General features: G+C 36.9%; 1 protein-coding gene across 1 annotated transcript in view; it reads right to left on the reverse strand.

Moving 5' to 3' along the window:
• FAM172A (family with sequence similarity 172 member A) overlaps positions 1-18,730 on the reverse strand; it is a 412,613-nt gene that overhangs the window by 349,466 nt on the left and 44,417 nt on the right. Inside the window, exon 4 of the mRNA XM_045566294.1 lies at positions 18,630-18,730. Within this exon, the coding sequence (XP_045422250.1) occupies positions 18,630-18,730 (101 nt within the window). The remainder of the gene's footprint in view (positions 1-18,629) is intronic.

Genomic DNA, 18,730 nt, shown 5'->3' on the forward strand with positions numbered 1-18,730 from the left:
CTGAACTTGAAGAAATCATTATTCCTTCTCTTTGATAGATATTCCTCACATGGATTTAAGGATATCATAGACTCATGGTTTTCCTACTGCTTCAATGCCTGTTCTTTTTAAGTCTCCATTGCTGATTTCTCAACTCCTCAACTTCTTAATGCTGAAGTGCTGCTGGGCCCAGTGCTTGGACTTTATCTCTGTATTTTTTCTTTCTTTTTTTCAAGTCATCCTGACCAATGACTTTAACTTTTCCAAAGTAGTATTACTATCTAAACACTATGTATTTTACTTATTTATTTTATTAACTCTCTCCCACTTCCTATGAGAATGTAATCTCCATGAGGGCAGGGATGTTTATATGTTTTGTTAATTATGTAACCTCCCCAGTACCTAAACACTGCTTGGTACAGAGCAAGCAGTAAAAAAATATTTGTTAAGTTAATGAATAAATGAATGAACAAAGGAAAGGACCCTGGACCAGGGTGGACTCAACATGGGCAGAGGGGATTAAAGGAATAATCAGTAAATAAAGTAGGAAGATTGGCTAGCTGTACAGATTGAGGAAAAGGAGGAACTCAATCTTAACTCCTTGGTAGCTGGCGTGGGTGACTAGATACATTACTGATATATGGGAACACTCTCCCTGAAGAGTGGAAAGATGATAAATTCAGTGTTACACATGCAGAGTGTGAGGTACATAGTGAAACACCCAAGTGAAAATGTCTAATCCAGAACAGAGAGAGATAAGGATGTAGAAAGAGATTTAGGAGCTGTATCTTTGAGATTGAACACTACAGAATGGAGAAGTATGTTCGGGTTCATTCAGGAATCACAATTTACCAATGGACGGTCACAAATGGTTATAAATAATCTAAGCATGCAGTAACCTGATCCTGATGGGTGGTTTGTCTTATAGACTAGTGAAAGGCTACTACAGAGTTTTTTATTTTGAGAAGGGAAATTGTCTTGCCCCTCCTTTGCATGCTAAGTGGAATATCCCAGGTGAATCAGCTGACATACTGTGTATGCAAGCCATGCTGGAATGGCTTTATGATATACAGGATGCTCATTACAAGCCCCTAACCCAGATGATGAGAAATGCTGTAATAAAGAGGGCTCTTTTTATATGCCCACCATCATCAAAGTAACCTTACTGCTACAAAATCAAGAAATGGTTCAAGAAGCTCTAACAGATTTGCTGTCTCAGCTTCTCCTTATAGGTTTTACAGATGCTAAGAAAATTAGGATGATTCACAAGTGGGGGGGGGGGTGGACCACAAAGGGGATGGCAAAGGGATTCACCCCAGTAGGGTTGATTTTTAATAATGATTACTAAGGAATGGGATGGGGAGAGGGTTTGATGGAGTTGACCCAAAGATGTTTAATGCAGTGTTACTAAAGGATGCTAAACCAATGGGAGTTCACACCAGTTCCTGAGCACTGAAGGGCCTAAACAAACCTGATCCATTTACTCCAGTTTGGAAGAATGTACAAAGACGGAAGGCAAAGATAATATTTGAAGAAGAGTCTGTCCCCACTTCACTGGAGATGATGGTACCACAGATTAACCAGGATGAAGATTGACAAAATGGCTAGAGTCCCTTAGTCCAACTCCAGGCTGGCTACTAAAAGCAATATGCATATGTAAGAACAAATGACCTGGCACTGAAGAAGAAAACCTTCTGACACTCCTTAATACAGAAGTCCAATGTGCTGTTTCCAAAACATTTTCAGGAGACTCAGTTAGACTGGAAAGATACAGGAATGTTAGGACTATGGAATTAAGATAAAAGTTTGGATGAGAATTAGAATGTATAAACAAATGTTATGTGAAGTGACTATGTCTCCTTTACATGAATTTATTATTGGGATAAATACTATATCTGATGAGGAATGTTTCCCACATCTAGTACTATAAAACACGAGATACCTAAATTTGCCCTTCAGCCAGGATTAACTGGAAATGCCAGATTGGCATATGCTAATTAGGCTCTAGCCTATACAGGTTGTTACTTTGAAACAATACAGAATACTTGATGGATAAAAAAGAGATTATAGCATAAATCAGTGACATGTTAGAAAATGAAGTGCTGATACAACAAATTTATTGTATAACAGTCCTGTGTGACCTGTGAAAAAAGTGGATGGTTGATGGAAACTACCAGTAGATTATGAGGCCTGAATAAAGTGATACTGCCTATATCACCAGAAGTCCCTGATATGACATCACCTGTACAAAGAATACAACAATCTAAAGAAGACCAGTACTCACTGTCTCATCTTTAAAATGCCTTTTTCTTGTTACCTATCAGAAAAGAGTCAATCACCACTTACTTTTACATGGGAAGGATCCAAATTTACAGGGATTGCTGCACTGCCTACAGGATTACCTGAATTCATCAGTTTACTATCGTAAGTTGGTTAGGAGAGATATGGACTTGGTGTAGGTTTCCACTTTGAAAATGCACTGTATTAATGTATTATCAAAAAATGAAGAGCAAGCCAAGACTGATCTAAATATAGTGGTAACATACATGGTTAACAGTGGTGGTTGGTAAATCCAGCAAAGATCCAAGAGCCTGCCCAAATGTTAAAGTTTTGGGAAACAGCCTGGGTAGAAGCCACTGCTGACATCCATAGGCAAATAAGTATAAATGGCTGTCCTTACCTACCCTTGAAACTAAACAAGAAACACAACACTTGGATGGGTGGCTGTGATTACAGAGGGTAAATATTCTACGTCTGGAAATATTGCTAAGTCCTATCCATTAACCTATCTGAAATGAGGCTATATTTAAATAGAGACCGGAACAACAGTAGGCTATGTCTGACTACAAAATGCCCTAGTAGTCCAATCAATACCTTTAGGCTTTTATGATACACACTTAGATATGATTTTGGGAATGTCTGCCACTTAAACTCATGAAGACTGGAACTTATGGCAAAAGCCCAAGATTGCTGCCCAGCAGTGACTGCTGGGATTTTGGACAAGAAAATTTCCAGATGCAGCAACATGATACATTCTGTTTAAAATATGATGGCTTTTTATTGGTCATTAATTGAAATTGCCTCCATGACTGAAGAAAATCTTGAAACCTGAGACACTCATAATGTTTTGGGTTATGTAGAAAATATTCTAATAAGGAAGGCAGTACTGTGAAAATTTTTATAATAAAATGGAAATAGTTTATATAGGAACATCTACCAGAGGAACACAAGGACATATTCATCATATTCACAAGGAGATAGCCTCTCATCTCATAGGACCATTTATGGAGCCACCTGGAAAATTATTAAATCCTAGTGCCACATAGATAGTATCCTATTGGCAGCCCTAGTTGCCAAGCAAAAAGCTACCTGGGTTTACAGATGAAGTTCCAAAGTGATAGACATCACCCTGTTTGGAAAGGTCCCATACTGTGACCAACTGATGGAAAAACTCTGATGGAAGAAGGTAAGAATGAATCAGCTCAGTAGGCTTAATGGCATGCTGTCATCCTTAGAGTAACAGAAGACTTAGACAATAATAAGAGCCCAGAAGTTTATGTGCATTCTGTCTTATGGGTGGTAGTGAATGTCTTGGTCATAAAGTCATACAGATGTGAAATGAAAAACTGGACTATTCAAGTAATACAGACTGGACCTATAGCAAAAGTGCTGCCCATAAGTATAAGGTATGGCACTATGGGAATTTAAGGGACTAATTAAAGTAGCACATGTTGATATACATCAAAAGAATTCCCTACCAGAATCAGAGGATGATTGGAACCAACAAGTGGTTACCTACATGTGCTCACTCAAGGTAATTATACGGCCACAGGTGAACTGATCACCAGCATGTTTCTCTTGCACTCTCTAAGGCACAAAATGACAAGGAAGGTCCAATCTACCAGTGAGAAAGACAGACTACACACAACTATGAGGCAGATTCCCCAGGGTGAAGGTTCTGCACACACCTGGCAAGTAGACTATATTGGACCACTACCCCATAACCCCAGGAAGCTACAATGAGCATGATAAGAATAGACACTTACTCTAACTGGGTTTCACATACCTGGTAGTAGACACAAATATTCAAAATAATAAAAGGACTGGAGCAAAACATATTATACCCATTAGGAAAGTTGAGCTATATTTTTTCAGATCCAAAAAAATGCAGTTTATAATACATAATGTCCAACAATGGGCAAAGAAACAACACATCAAATGGACATACCACATTGCTTATCCTCAGAACAGAATGGAACAGGCAAGTGAAAACAGAAATTAGAGAATTAGAAGAAGCAATTGAAATATTTGTATCAAAAATGGTAGAAAATGAGCTTGAAGCTCTCACTCGAGTGGGGCAAAGGCAATATAAACATCTATACCCCATAATATGCTGAAATAAAAATAAATAAAAGCAAGAAGGACTGGCTTACAGGCCTTCACCAGCATGCATTCACTCTCAACACAAGGGGCACCAAAGGGGGTTCCCCACAAGTTAGGATTCCTCTGCTTTTTCAAGGAATCTGAGGAAGATGAAGTTGGATGCTAGTGTAACTATTCCATTCCTCCTCACATCACCTCCACACTGTTGCCCTACCTGATGAAGTAGTTCCAGGAGTAGGACTTGAACTGTGGGTGCTGGAAGTAGAGATAATCCCTAACAATGAAACTGTAATTTTCCTTCAAATTGTTATGCCAAAATACATAATGGCCTGATGGGATGAATTATGCCATCTGGCAAAATTGGGGTTGACAGTAACTGCAGCTCTATCACCCAGTGGCCAAGATAGCTCCCGAGTTCTGTATCTGTGTAACATTCCCCTATATGAATGAGAATATACTGAAGGGGAAGCACTTGCGAGACTCATATTGCTACCGGCACACCATGTCCCTTCCAAGGGTGGAATATTTGGGTTAAAAATCAATGACAAATGGAAAGAAGAAACAGTAGCTGAAGGTATATGAATGAATAAACAGGTATGTAATGATGGAAATTTAATACTACACTGGTGCCTTGCAGGAGTTTCAGAGAAAGAAAACAATACAGTGTCTTCGAACAACATGCCAGACACCTGAAGGGGGCAAGCCATATGTTTGTCAAGACCACCTTCACTTTGGAAACTGATTAGGTCTAACAGTAAACTGCAAATGGTGGTTAATTTTGTCTGTCAACTTTACTGGGCCACACTGCCCAGATATTTGGTCAAACATTATCCTGGATGTTTCTGGGAGGATTTTTTTGTATGAGATTAACATTTAAATTGTAGACTTAAGTAAAGCAGATTTCCCTACATAATGTAGGTGGGTCTCATTCAATCAGTTGAAGGCTTTAATAGAATACAGGCTAACTTTCCCAAGCAAGAAGGAATTCTGTCAGCAACTGCCTTTGGACCCAAACTGTAACTCTTCCCTGAGTCTCCAACCAGCCAGCCTCCCCCATCAGATTTTGGATTTACTGGCCTCCACAATACATACCAACTCCTTAAATAAATGTCTTATGTATACGTGTATGTGCATATACACATACACACATATCCTACTGGTTCTGTTTCTCTGAAAAACTCTGACTACCCATCTGGCCTTAGCATGGCGGACCACCCCAACACATCACATAAAGATAGAAAACTGTATTAAATACTAAGGGAAATAAAGTATCATATATGCTATAAAGGAATTACTTTAAAAGTACATATGAGACACAACAGAGAGAGAGAGGTCATTCTATCCCATGTGGATCAGAGAAAACTTTCTTAGAGGTTGAACTAAGTTTGCAAGATGAATAAATACTCTGCAAGCAGATGGGAGGGGGGTGGTAAAGCAGCATCCCTGGCACCAAATGCTCTCTGCATGAGTAGAGGCCTAGAGATATAAAACAGCCTGACATACTAAAAAAAATACAAGTAGGTTTATATAGCTCAAGCACAGAGCGAGTAGGGACTGGGGCAAGAGAGGAGGCAAGTGGTGAAGCTAGAAAAATATAAAAAGGCCAACTTATGAAAGGTCTGGTATGAGCCTGAATTCCATTTTGTAGAGAAACATAAAGGTTCTAAAAACATACCAGCTTGATCACAGTTGTAGCTTTAAAACATACCTCTGACAGTGTGTTAAGGAAAGGTTCAAAGAGATGAAAATGGTGGGAGTGAATCAGGCATGCACGAATTGACTACATTGGAGGCAAGTGTCTTAGTCAGCTTGGGCTGCCATAACAAAATACCATAGACTAGGCGGCTTAAAAATAACAAAAACTTATTTCTTGCAGTTCTAGAGGCTTGGAAGCCCAAGATCAAGGTGCTGGCCAATTTGGGTCCTGGTGAGGGCCTTCTTCCTGGCTTGCAAACAGCTACCTTTTTGTTACATCTGCACATGGCCTTTCCTTAGTATGTGCACATATACAGAGAGAGATCTCTTTCTTTCCCTTCTTCCCCTTCCCATAAGGCCAGCAATCTTGTAAGATTAGGACCTCACCCTTATAACCTCACTTAACCTTGATTACCTCCTAAAAGCCCTATCTCAGAATACAATTGCATTGGACGTTAGGGCTTCAACATAGGAATCTGGGGAAGACACAATTCAGTCAGTGGTAGTAAAGAATTACCATAGTCAAGTCCAAAGATGATACAAATCTAAACTAAACCAAAAGCAGTAAAAATTGAGAAAAATGTGATGCCAAGAAGGCAAAATCACAAGACCTACTCACCAGTGAAATATAAAGAACGAAAAGAGTATGAAGTTTCAGACTTAAATAACTGGATTAATGTCAGTACTATACATTTAAATATGGAAGCAGATAAACAGCCCGGCAGAACCCCAGGGGCTTCAGATTCTGAAAATGCAGGTCTAGTGACAAGCAGAAGTGAGAAATCAAACTGAAAACAGAAGGATTACTGAAGATGTATCTACTGAAATCTCAATCATCACTCAAGGGTCTGAGACTTGATTTTTCCCCTACTTACAAGCTAATCAGCCTATTATGGTTTCACGGATGCTGGCAACAGACCCAAGACTCTTAGGTCAGAGACAAAGGAGTCTATTAATCATGACACAGCATCAGCCTATTTGTATTGGTTTCGTGGACCCCAACTTCCTTGGGGATAATATGATATGAGCCCGGATGTATGCTGTACACACAGTTGTTTGTGTGTTTGTGTCGAAGCTGAGGAATACCAAGCTTGGGAGCCTACCACTTTACAGCAAACTGTTAGCAAGTTTGCTTTGTCCCAAAGAAAGATATTCTCTCATTCTTCAAGATTTTTCACTACAAACACAACCCTGAGAAATGGTTCAGGTAAAAATCAGTCAGGGCCTTGCATTCTTGGCATACTCAGTAAGATATATGTAGGAACATGAGAGACTCATGGAGGACTGTCTCTAACAACACTCATCTACCTATTTCATCACCTCCGTGACCCCAAATGCAGTACAGCCAGAAGGCTGGGCATTTATGCCCCAGGCAAAATAATGTATAAAATATCTCTAAAAAAGTGGAACAAACTATTTGGAGACAACCCAAGTGCTAGAATGGATGTTTTTACCCTAGAAAAAAGTTTTCCAAATTCTAGTATTGGAAAGTTCCAAAATAAAACAGTACTGTCCAAGATTACTAAAGTGAAGCCTGCCAGTGAACTATTCCCACTCATACAAGAACCGCCTTCAAGTCTCCTATAACCTTTTTCTTCTTTTTTCATAATACTTAATTTGGAAAATTTTCAAACATACAAAAAAGTTGAAAAACGGTACAATAAACAACTTTACACCTACCACTTTGATTGAACAACTGTTAACATTTTGCCATATATGCTTTTTTTATTTCTGTGTTTTTTCTCTCTTTTAAAAGAAGCACTTAAAAATAACTTTCAGGCATCATGACTTTCTCTCTAAATAGTTTACATCTATCTCTCAAGAATAAGAACATTTCCCTACATAACCATAATATCATTATCTCATTTAAGAAAATTAACAATTCTTCCCTAATTATCCCTAAAATGCATAGGTATTTTTGTTTTATATTACTAGTTTTTAAACCAAAATCCCATCAAACTTAACACATTGCATTTAGTTTTTATATCTCCTTGGTCATTTTCATATACAACAATCTCCCTGATCTCCAACACAAACAACCTAATATTTTATAATGACATTCACTTTTTGATAAGACCAGGCCAATTGTCTTTTAGTATGTCCCATGCTCTAGATTCGCCTGGTTGTGTCCTTTTGGTGTCATTTAACTTTTCAGCTACCCCCTATCTTTCATGAAAATTAGAAGATAAATCTAAAGATCTGATTAGAGTCTGTTTTAATTTATATATAACAAGAATATTCACAGTTAATGCTGTGTGGTTCAAACTGCATCATGTCAGAAAACACATGTCAGATTGTTCTGTTACTAGAGATATTTTGTTCACTTAGGTAAAGTTCTAACAGCTAGATCACTATTTTAAGGAACATATTTTTCACTTTACAATAGCAAGAAATCTGTGAGGTGATACTGTGGTACTGTGCAAATAATTCCCTCACATCCTTTCAGCTAAAGGAATTAGCAACCATTAATGATACTTATCTGAATTATTTCATTGAAGAGTTATCTATTACTGCTGTAACAAACAACACAATTTAGCATCTCACAATTTGTAAATCAGAAGTCTGGGCTGGTTCTACTGGTTTCTCTGCTCCAGGCTTCAGAAGGCCAAAATCAAGACGTTAGTCAGCTGGGGTCTTATTAGGAAGTTCTGAAAAGAGTCTGCTTACAAGATCATTCAGGTTGTTGACAAAACCCAGTCCATTAAAGCTGTAGAACTGAGATCCACACTTCCTTGCTGGATGTCAGTTGAGGGACACTCTTAGCTCCTAGAAGGCTCTCTCTCTGGTCCTTCCTTACACATGGGCCCCTACATCTCAGTGCCAGCAATAGCGCATGGAACCCTTTCCACGCTTGGAATCTCTTTGGCTTCTGCTGTTACATCTCTGTAACTGACTCGTCTGCCTTCCACTTCTGCTTTTAATGGCTTCTGTGATCCTACTGGGTCCACCTGGATAATCTAGGATACTGTGGTTTGGATGTGGTTTGTCCCCCCCAAAACTCATGTAGAAATATAATGGCCAATGTAATTGTGTTGAGAGGTGGTACCTTCAGGGGGTGATTAGGTTGTTAAGATAGATTTATGTCTTTCTTGTGAGGCTGGCTTAGTTGTTGAGGGAATGAATTAGTTATGGCAGGAACGGATTAGCTCTCAGGAGAGTAGGTTGTTGTAAAGGGAGTGTGCCTCTCCCATTTTTGCCCTTTTGGCATGCCTACTTCCCCTTTCACTTCTCTGTCTTGTTATGATGCAGCACGAGGCCCTTACCAGAAGCCAAGCAGATGCCAGTGCCATGCTTCTTGGGCTTCCCAGACCCCAGAATCATGAGCTGGGAAATTACCTAGTCTCAGGTATTCTGTTACAGCAACACAAAATAAACTAAGACAAAAAGTTGGTACTGCGGAGTAGGGTATTGTTATACAGATAACTGAAAATGTGGCAGCAGCTTTAAAACTGGGTGATGGGTAGCAGCTGGAAGAATATGGAGGAACAGGCTAGAAAAAAACTATTGCCATAGACAGAGAATTAAGGGTAATTCTGGAGAAGGATCAGAAGATGAAAACACTAGGGAAAGTCTGGAACATTTTAGAGACTGGTTAAGTGGTTGTGACCAGAATGATAATAGAAATATGGACAATAAAGGCCATTCTGATGAGGTCTCAGATAGAAACAAGGAATATCTTACTAGTAACTGAAATAACAGCCATCTTTATTATACAGTAATGAAGAACTTGGCTGCACTGTATCCATGCCCTAGGGCTTGGTAGAAAGCAGAACTGAAGAGTGATGGAATAGCATATGTGGTGAAGAAAATGTCTAAGTAGCAAAGCTCTCAGGCTGCTAACTGCTTGTAGTGAGCTGATAGAGAAAAGGGAAGCAGAGTGGAAAATTTTGGAAAATTCCAGCCTGGCCATGTATATGATAAAGAATCAAAGGGCATTTTCAGGAGAGGAAACTAAGGTGTGGGCCAGAGACAATTAACTAAGGAGATTAACATGGCTAAAAGGGAGCCAGGTATAATCATCAAGACAATGAGTAAAAGGCCCCAAAAGCATTTCAGAGATCTTTGAGGCTGCCCCTCAAGTGTTTGCTTCTTAAATTCCAGCACAGCACTCCTCAGCCTTCCCAGGTGTGGCTCCACCTGCTGCTCCAAAAGGTACAAACAGTAAACCTTGGTGGCACCATGCCATGGCTCAAGTGAACCCAGATACAGCTTGTGCCAACACTCTGGAAGGCACAGCCATCAGCCATGGCAGTGTCCACATGGTGCTGACTCTGCAGATACACAGAGTGTGCGGCCTGGGAGCCCAGGTAGAGAAACCTGCTGCAGGGACGGAGCCACCACAGACAGTCTCCACTAGCATGCCTAGTAGAGCTGTAGTAGTGAGGCCACCATCATCAAGATCCCAGAATTGTAGAATCACCAGCTGCATGTAACGCCAGCCTGGGAAAGCCATAGGCACCAGCTGCAACTCCAACCCAAGAAAGAAGCCATGTGGGCTCCACCCAGCAAACCATTGGGGGCAGGACTTCCCAAGGCCTTGAGAGTGCACTGCCTATCCCAGTATGTCCAGGAGGTGGCACATGGAAGGATTATTCTGATATTTTAAGATTTAATGTCTGCCCTGCTGGGTTTCAGACTTGCTCTGGTCTGGCTACTCCTTTCTTTCCGCCTCTCTCTGCCCTTTTAGAATGGGAATGTTCACCCTATGCCTGTCCTGCCATTGTATTTTGGAAATACGTTGTTTTTTCATAGGTTCACAGCTGGAAGTAGTTTGCCTTGAGCTTCAGATGAGACTTCGGACTTTGAATTTTGGGGCTGGTGATGGAATGAGTTAAGACTTTTGGGACTATTGGGATGAAATGATTATATTCTGCATGTGAGAAAGATATGAGTTTTTGGAAAACGGGTGGAACACTAAGGTTTGGATGTAATTTGTCCCCAGCAAAACTGCCATTTAAATTTAATTGCCAATGTAAAGATATTGGGAAGTGGGACCTTGAAGAGATGATTAGGTTGTTAAGATAGACTAATGTCTTTCTCTTGAGACTGAGTTAGTTCTCTCAGGAATGGATTTGTTCTTGTGGGAATGGATTAGTTCTGAAGAGAGCAGAGGTTGTTATAAGGAGAGTTTGTCCCTCATGGTTTGCCCTCTGGCACACCCGCTTCCCCTTCCATTTCTCTGCTATGTTACGATGGCAGTGTGAGGCCCGCACCAGAGGCCAAGCAGATCCCACCATCATGCTTCTTAGACTTCCTGGCCTCCAGAATCGTGAGCCAAATAAGCCTCTATTCTCTACAAATTATCCAGTCTCGGGTATTCTATTAGAGCAACACAAAATGGAATAAGACATGGGATAATCTCCTCATGTTCACGTCAACTGACTGGTAACCTTAATTACATGTGCACAGTCTCTTCACGGTAGTTCCTAGGTTCATGTTTAATGAAATAAGCAGGAAACTGAAATTTTAAGGAATATTTAGAAGTATGCCTACTACATGGAGCAAAATGTTGATTTTACTAATTCTATCAAATTTTTTGCTTTCATCAGCCTGTATTCTTTGATAAAGAACATTCCTTCTTCACCTGCAAATGAACTACAGTAACTCGTTAAAAGGCCAGCTGCTTAATTGTTTCTCTTTGATTACCAATTTTCAGATAATTTTCATCTGAAAATGGCAAACTGGCTGTATTTTAAAGGATTACGGAATCATGACTTTATTTGTTAAATGTTTTATAATTAATTAGAACCCTCATTCAGTTTTATCCTCAAATTGTCCCAATATTAGTTCCTCTGTCCCTTTCACATGTTTCCATTAGACTGGGTACTTGCTTTCTGGCAAATCATGTCCCAGGATCATCTTATCTTGTCCCAGTTCCAAATCTGGAAACAGCCTTTTATCCAAGGAGCTCTAGCTCCTTTTACTAAGCAATACATTTAGAAATCAAAATCTTATCAGTAGGTGGACTCATTGCTACTAGGGAGACAGTACTTCCAGGATCTTTCAGTGAGTAGCACTAGGAAATATATTTTTAAAATATGATGAATTTATAATGATATTCCCAAATTTAATTTTTAAGGGGTTTGCTTAAATGCTTTGATTTTATGTTCATACATCTTTAATCCTGAAAATCTTGGTTCATAATTACATTTACATATTTATTTGCTTTAATATACCATATTCATAAAATTATTTCAAAATTATTATACCAATATCACTATAATAGTAAAACCACTAAGTTAATTTTAACATTACATTCCACTGGCTATTCTTTTTATCCTTGGGACATATCCAACAAAGGAAGTACGAAGTACTGTATCCAAAACATTTGAAATAATTTTTTTTTCTGCTTGGTTATGTTTCCAACTAGATATACAATTAGGCTCATTTGTTTTCTTTTCAATTTTATGGTTTTTTTAACATAACAAAATGTGTATATGGTTCAAAAATTGAAACTATATGAAAAAGTATAATACTAGAGAATTCATAATGCCATCCCTTCATCCCACTCCTCCACATTCCCCTTAGATAAATGTTATTACAAATAAACGAACAACAAATATGTGTATTTCTTCCCCTCCTTTCTCTTACAAAAGGGCAAATGCACATGTAATTTCATTAAGACACTGGCAATTTCTCCTCTAAAGGAATTTATTTTACACTCCCACCAGCAACATATGAGAGGTCCTGTTTCTCTACAGCTTCATCTACTAAATGAAGTTAAACATTATGAGTGAAGTTAAACATAATTTCATATGTGTAAAGAATATTTGCATTTCTTTCACTGTGAACTGCTTATTCATGCCTTTTACTCATTGTTGAGTTTTTTTAAGTTTGGAGTTTTTTTTTTTTTTGGTCTTTTTCTTCTCAGTTTTTAGAAAAGCAAGTAGTCTTTGGATGCTTCCTAGCTATCTGATTAGACAAGATATTCCAGGTTCGTAACATTGACTTCTTGCCCCAGAGGAATCAGACATTTCCTCAAAGAACTCAGGTTGTTTTAATGGGAAACAGAATTTAAAAAATGCAATCATTGCTTAACTAGGTTGGTATTTCAAGACCATAATCAGTGCTAATGGGTTGGTAGGTTTTACTTCATTTTTTGCATTTAGATCTCTGATTCATTTGGAGTTCATCCTGGTGTACATCTTGATGAAGATCAAATTTTATATTCTTATGGATAATTATCTATCAATTACTACGACTACTACAATTCATCCCTTTTCCCCCATTGATTTGATTTCACCTTTCTGTGAAGGTGAACTTATAGTTCCATGTGTATTTGGGTTTTCTGTGTATCTCGGGAATTGGTATTCTGTTCAGTTGGTCTGTGTGTCTGTTCATATGTCAATGCCCCATTTTTTTAAGTGGCTTACAGTTTTTCTCAATCACAGAAAACAGAAAATTATTGCAGTGACTATTTTTTAAATTCACAGATGTCTAATTACTAATATCATCCTAGATTTAGTATTCCATTTGTAGGAATGGATACTAGAGAGAGATGGAAGGCAATGGAGTCTGCTAACCAACTCTGGGCCAATGGTCATTTTTTCATCTCTGCTACAGAAAGATAAGTATGATATAAGTAATAATAAGTAGACAGAGAAGGGAGAGAGAAACAGAAAATTAAACCTTCATAATATCAATAAAGATAAATTTTAAGTCTTCTTAAACGATGCAGTTCTATTTTCTTTCCATGATCCTAACATTTGTATGATACATTAAAGAGCATAAAATTATATATTTACCTATCTTACTTATTATTCACAGCAGTACAAATAATTTTATTCTCATTTTACAGTAGAGGCTTGCAAATATTATTTTCCTAAATTCACACAGATATGACCGAGCCAGAGCTAGGATTCAGATCTCCTGATGATCAATATGAGATGCATGAATTTCACATTATATGAAGGTATACACAGATAATCACAGTGTACTTAAATATTTGAGTATTAAAATAATGATAATTTATATCATTCTTCCTTAATTTAAGATGTTCTTAATTTCAAATACCTGAAAATGGCCATTGAAGAAATCCTGTAAGATACTACTGGCTTACATTTTTTAATAAATCTCATTTTATAAAAAAAGTACAATATTTTTCAGTAATTTTCCACTATTTCAGAAGATATATATTACTAATTTAAGATCAGAGAAAAAAATTATGCCCTTAATTGTTTTTGTAAGTGTGATCCTATTCATTAATAAAGAGCTGAGCTCTTAAGACTACTTAACTGCTGCTAGTCATTTCCTACTCACATTGATAATTAATTCTTAAAGAGGATATCAAGACATTTATCAAAGAAAATGCAAAAACAAAAATTAGGCAAGAAAATAAAATCTTTCATTGTAATTACTTCTGGATTATAAATTCTCCATTTAATCATAATTCAGTATTGACATGAAAGAAATAGTTGAGAAAATTTCACAAGTCATGTGCTGTTTCTACCATCCTATTTACTACCTAACATGATAGCCTTTCTAGTTTTTCTCTGGATTTAATAGAAACATTATTTCTTGGCATTCAACACTCTCTCTCTCTCTCTCTCTCTCTCTCTCACACACAGACACACACACACACACACACACACACAGACGCTAAAAATTTCTACTTTGAAAATAACCCTTTGACATCACTTTCCCACCTCCTTAAGCCAATAGTATCTTTCTAAATTTAGAGAAATCATCCAAACTTATTAAGGGCTATGTAGTTTTTAAAGCTATATATGCACAGTATAAAAATATATACATATTAGCAAAAGCATTTGTTTGACTATAAAAATGTAACTGTGTGAACGTAAAGAGTATTCTTTTGTATATTATGGCAATGCATTCTAAAAACAAACTGACATCTCAGTTTATTTTACTTACACAATAAGTTTAATTTACATAGAAATGATAGAGCATTTCAGGAGCAAGTCTTAAAAACAATTTCTGCTGAATGACTGCTATAATAATCTCCTTAAGAAAGAAATAAACATAAACTAAAACAACAGTTGTGAAACATATATAGTAGCTCTCAGCTAAAGACAAAACTCGATATTCAGTAGGAAAATGCTAAAAAAAAAACAGAAGGGGTTTTCATTTAGATTGCTGGCTGAAGTCAAAATGTGTTTCCTTAAACTTTCAATCTTAAGCATATCAAGAGCTGTTTATTAAGGTAGGCTCTCAGGCAGTAAACACAAATTTGCACTATCTTCTGAATTTTCCCCTATGACCATCGATGAGAAGACAGCAGAGTTTCACAGTGCTTCTATGTTCAGGATGTGGTAAGATTCTTTCCACAGGTTTTGCTTAATGGAACGAGAAACCTTATTGGTAACATAAAGCACTAAGTTATCTCCAGAATTTAAATACAAAGGTTTATTTGTTTTTTAGGAACTATGGACAGTTATACAAGAATTTATGTTTTCCTGAATTATAATGATAAAAGTCTGAAGTTTGACTATGAAGGTTAAAATTTTCCAATAGATTATGCCCATATACATCTAGTCTATTTTTATCAAACATTATGAACTAGATCTCAAATAGAAATTGAAATAATTAAAAATTGTGTAGCTTTACAAACAGGAAAATTATTATCATTTTCCTTTCTTCCAATAAGAACATACACATCTTTATGTTTAAATTCCTAACATTAAGAAATTCTCTAAAATGCATAGATCCAAAATTTATAGTAAATAGTTTACATATTTGTACCACATTTATTGTTCAACAAATATCGTGAAAACTCAGTTTCCCCCAAATTGCTTAAAAAACATGCATTAAAAATAATTAATGCAGGGTGATAAGTAGCATAAGAGAAATATAGTAAACTCATGACTTTAGTTTATTATCATTTTCTTCTACTCTAATTTCTTATTTACTTTTAAGTCTTGCTAAATGGCATTCATGTTTAATGTCACCTTAAATCAGTTTTTGTATAAGACAAGATAGAAAGAAACATAGAATGGGAAGAAGGGAAATGAGAAGAAAGAAAGATTGTAACAGAGGAAATGAGGGAATTATTCCTAAAGGAGGAGACATCTGAGCTAAAACCAGAAGGCAGGTAGAGATGTGTTATTGTGATGAGAGGAAATGCATTTCAAAAGGAGAAAAGTGTAAAAGTAGAAGGCATAAATGAAGAATAGTAAATTGGTTAAATTTAACTTGAAGGCATGGCTCGGAAATAGAAATTAAGGAGTATTAATGAAAAGACAGGCCCCCAGATGCATTATCCTACTATCATAAACTCCAAACAAACTAATTCACTATAATGAAAACTATGTCTTTATTGACATATGACTAGAACTCATACAATTCACTCCTAAGATGTAGGAAATGAAATTTAATTAATAATCCTCAACAGTGAAATTAACAATTAAAACAAGTATTCTAAACGTGATATGAGAAACAAGATGGTATGAAACATACTGTAACAACCAGATTTTCCCTCTCCAACGCCTGGGTCTTTTGTTTTTCTGAGTTTTATATTAGGAAAGTATGTTTACTTTTGATCAATGTATTGGGGAGGAAGAGGGAATGGTAGTTAAAGATGAGGGGTTCACTGATCTAAATTTAAGAAACACTGCATTAAAAGTTAAGTGCTGTGATTTTTGGTGATCACTTAGGGTTAACTTGATCATAAATACAAATGTGAATGCAGGCACAGGTGGTAGTAATATAGATAATACTGAGTAATATGCTCTCTCCATATAAATAATCATCAAAGTGAAAACTGAAGATATTTGATTCCTATGGACTAAGGTCCAGTAAGAATAAATCTGTGACCCTCCATAAATCCAAAGAATTAGGTATAAGATCCTACAAGAAATAAATCATTTTCACATGGAATGATCTAATAAGACATACTAACTGGATATAGATGATGTTGGAGGATGCAAGTTGATAGTATAAAAGGTGCAGATGCTAAAAAGGACAAGGTATGTTTGGAGAATAGCAAACTGTCCATGTAAGCTGGTGCAAATGGCTTATGGAAAAGAGTAAAATGTAAGCCCCACTTAAAAACAAAGAATAGATACTAACTCCTCTCTAAGGCCATTATGATATAGTTATTCTATAATTAGAATGTGACCAGTTTACAGCATATAATTCAAGTGGAAATGGGAAAGTTGTTTCTTAATGTGCAACAGAAATTATTCAGGGCATTGAGTATATTTAAGTTATCAATGCTAGAGAAAAGAAATGAGAAGGATCTTTAACTGTCAGATTTTACACTGCCTGCAAGCTAACAAGTTAGCCTGCACAGTTTCATGGATGCTTCCAGGAGACACTAGACTCCTGGGTCAGAAAAAAATGACTTTACACTAAGCAGGGGATAGCAGGCAGCATGAGCTTCATTTCATCTGTTCCTCCTGGCCCTCAAATCACAAAGAGGCAGTGCAGACTGGCCCAGGTGGATGTTGAGCATGCAGTAGGATTGTATCACAATTGAGGAACCTCAAATTTAGGAAATCCAATCTTATAAGGGGACTGCTAGAAAACCTGTTTTCCTTTGCCATCAGTGGGGAAGCGAGGAGTATTATCTTTATTATGTTGGACAGCAAATAAATCTGCCCACTACCTTGGAGGGAGACACAATCTCTATCTTCAAAGCCTGTTTCCTTTACAAATTTCCTTGAAGAAATAATCCAGAACACAAGCTGTCAAAGCCTTTGCTCAGAGACACACAGAAATTCAAGAGATCCAAGAATTGTCTCCCAGCAAATTATATATTCTTTATGCTATTATTTATGTTAGCATATATTCTTTATGCAAGTATCCAACCAAGTAGTTCATTTTTACTACTTTAATAAAAAGCCAAAAAGGAATATAGAAATTTCAACTTTTCCTTAGAAAAGTAAAGTACCTGTCTAGTTATCACACTAAACAAATGTGTCCATATGCATTTTATTAAAAATAAAGACTTAATATAACACAGAATGAGTGAAACTTTTGGCTTTATCAAAACATTCACCTTGATGACAAATGACATTTTCAAAGGTTCCTATAAGTGGTACCACGTGAAGTACCTAATGTTCACAAGGCCTAATCCTTTATCAAGTCAAAGGTAAGCAGGTTAGTTTCAACTTATTAGCCAAGTATCAATCTTTTTCATGTAAATATACACTTAAAAGAACACTTATTCCCCCTGGCACAGTGGGGGATTCAACCTCTTAAATACATTTTTAAAAATTTAATTAAAATTTGGCATGAATTTACATCCCTACAGAATGACTCAATACAAAATACTAAGGTCATGGGAAGGATATGTTTGTCTACAAACAGAAACTTTTTGTTTGGTTTTGTTTTTCTGTCGGTGAAGGAAAGGTGGTTTATTCAAGTGCTTGTGGCCTGAGGAGATGGCAGACTATTGTCTCAAAGACCACCTCATCTCTGTAAAAACAGAAACTTTTAAATTGAGAATATATTTCTAACATAACCACTAAAAATAATCAAACAAAAAAAAAAGCAAAAACCTTTTTTAAATCTCTTTTTGTAGAAAGAGCGCATGAACTGCTGCATCTTCAAAACCTTTATTCTGAGTATTTAAAATTGGGAAAAACAAAGTTAAAGAAGTGTATGTGACATACCTCTCCTAGAGCCTCGTATCTTTTCTGGTTCCATCTGTGCAAGTCTTCCCGGTAGTTAAAAACAAATGGTTCCCCAGTTTTTATGTGTCTTAACTGCCCCT

This window comes from Lemur catta, chromosome 12 (assembly GCF_020740605.2).
Source record: "Lemur catta isolate mLemCat1 chromosome 12, mLemCat1.pri, whole genome shotgun sequence".
Lineage (NCBI taxonomy): Eukaryota > Metazoa > Chordata > Mammalia > Primates > Lemuridae > Lemur > Lemur catta.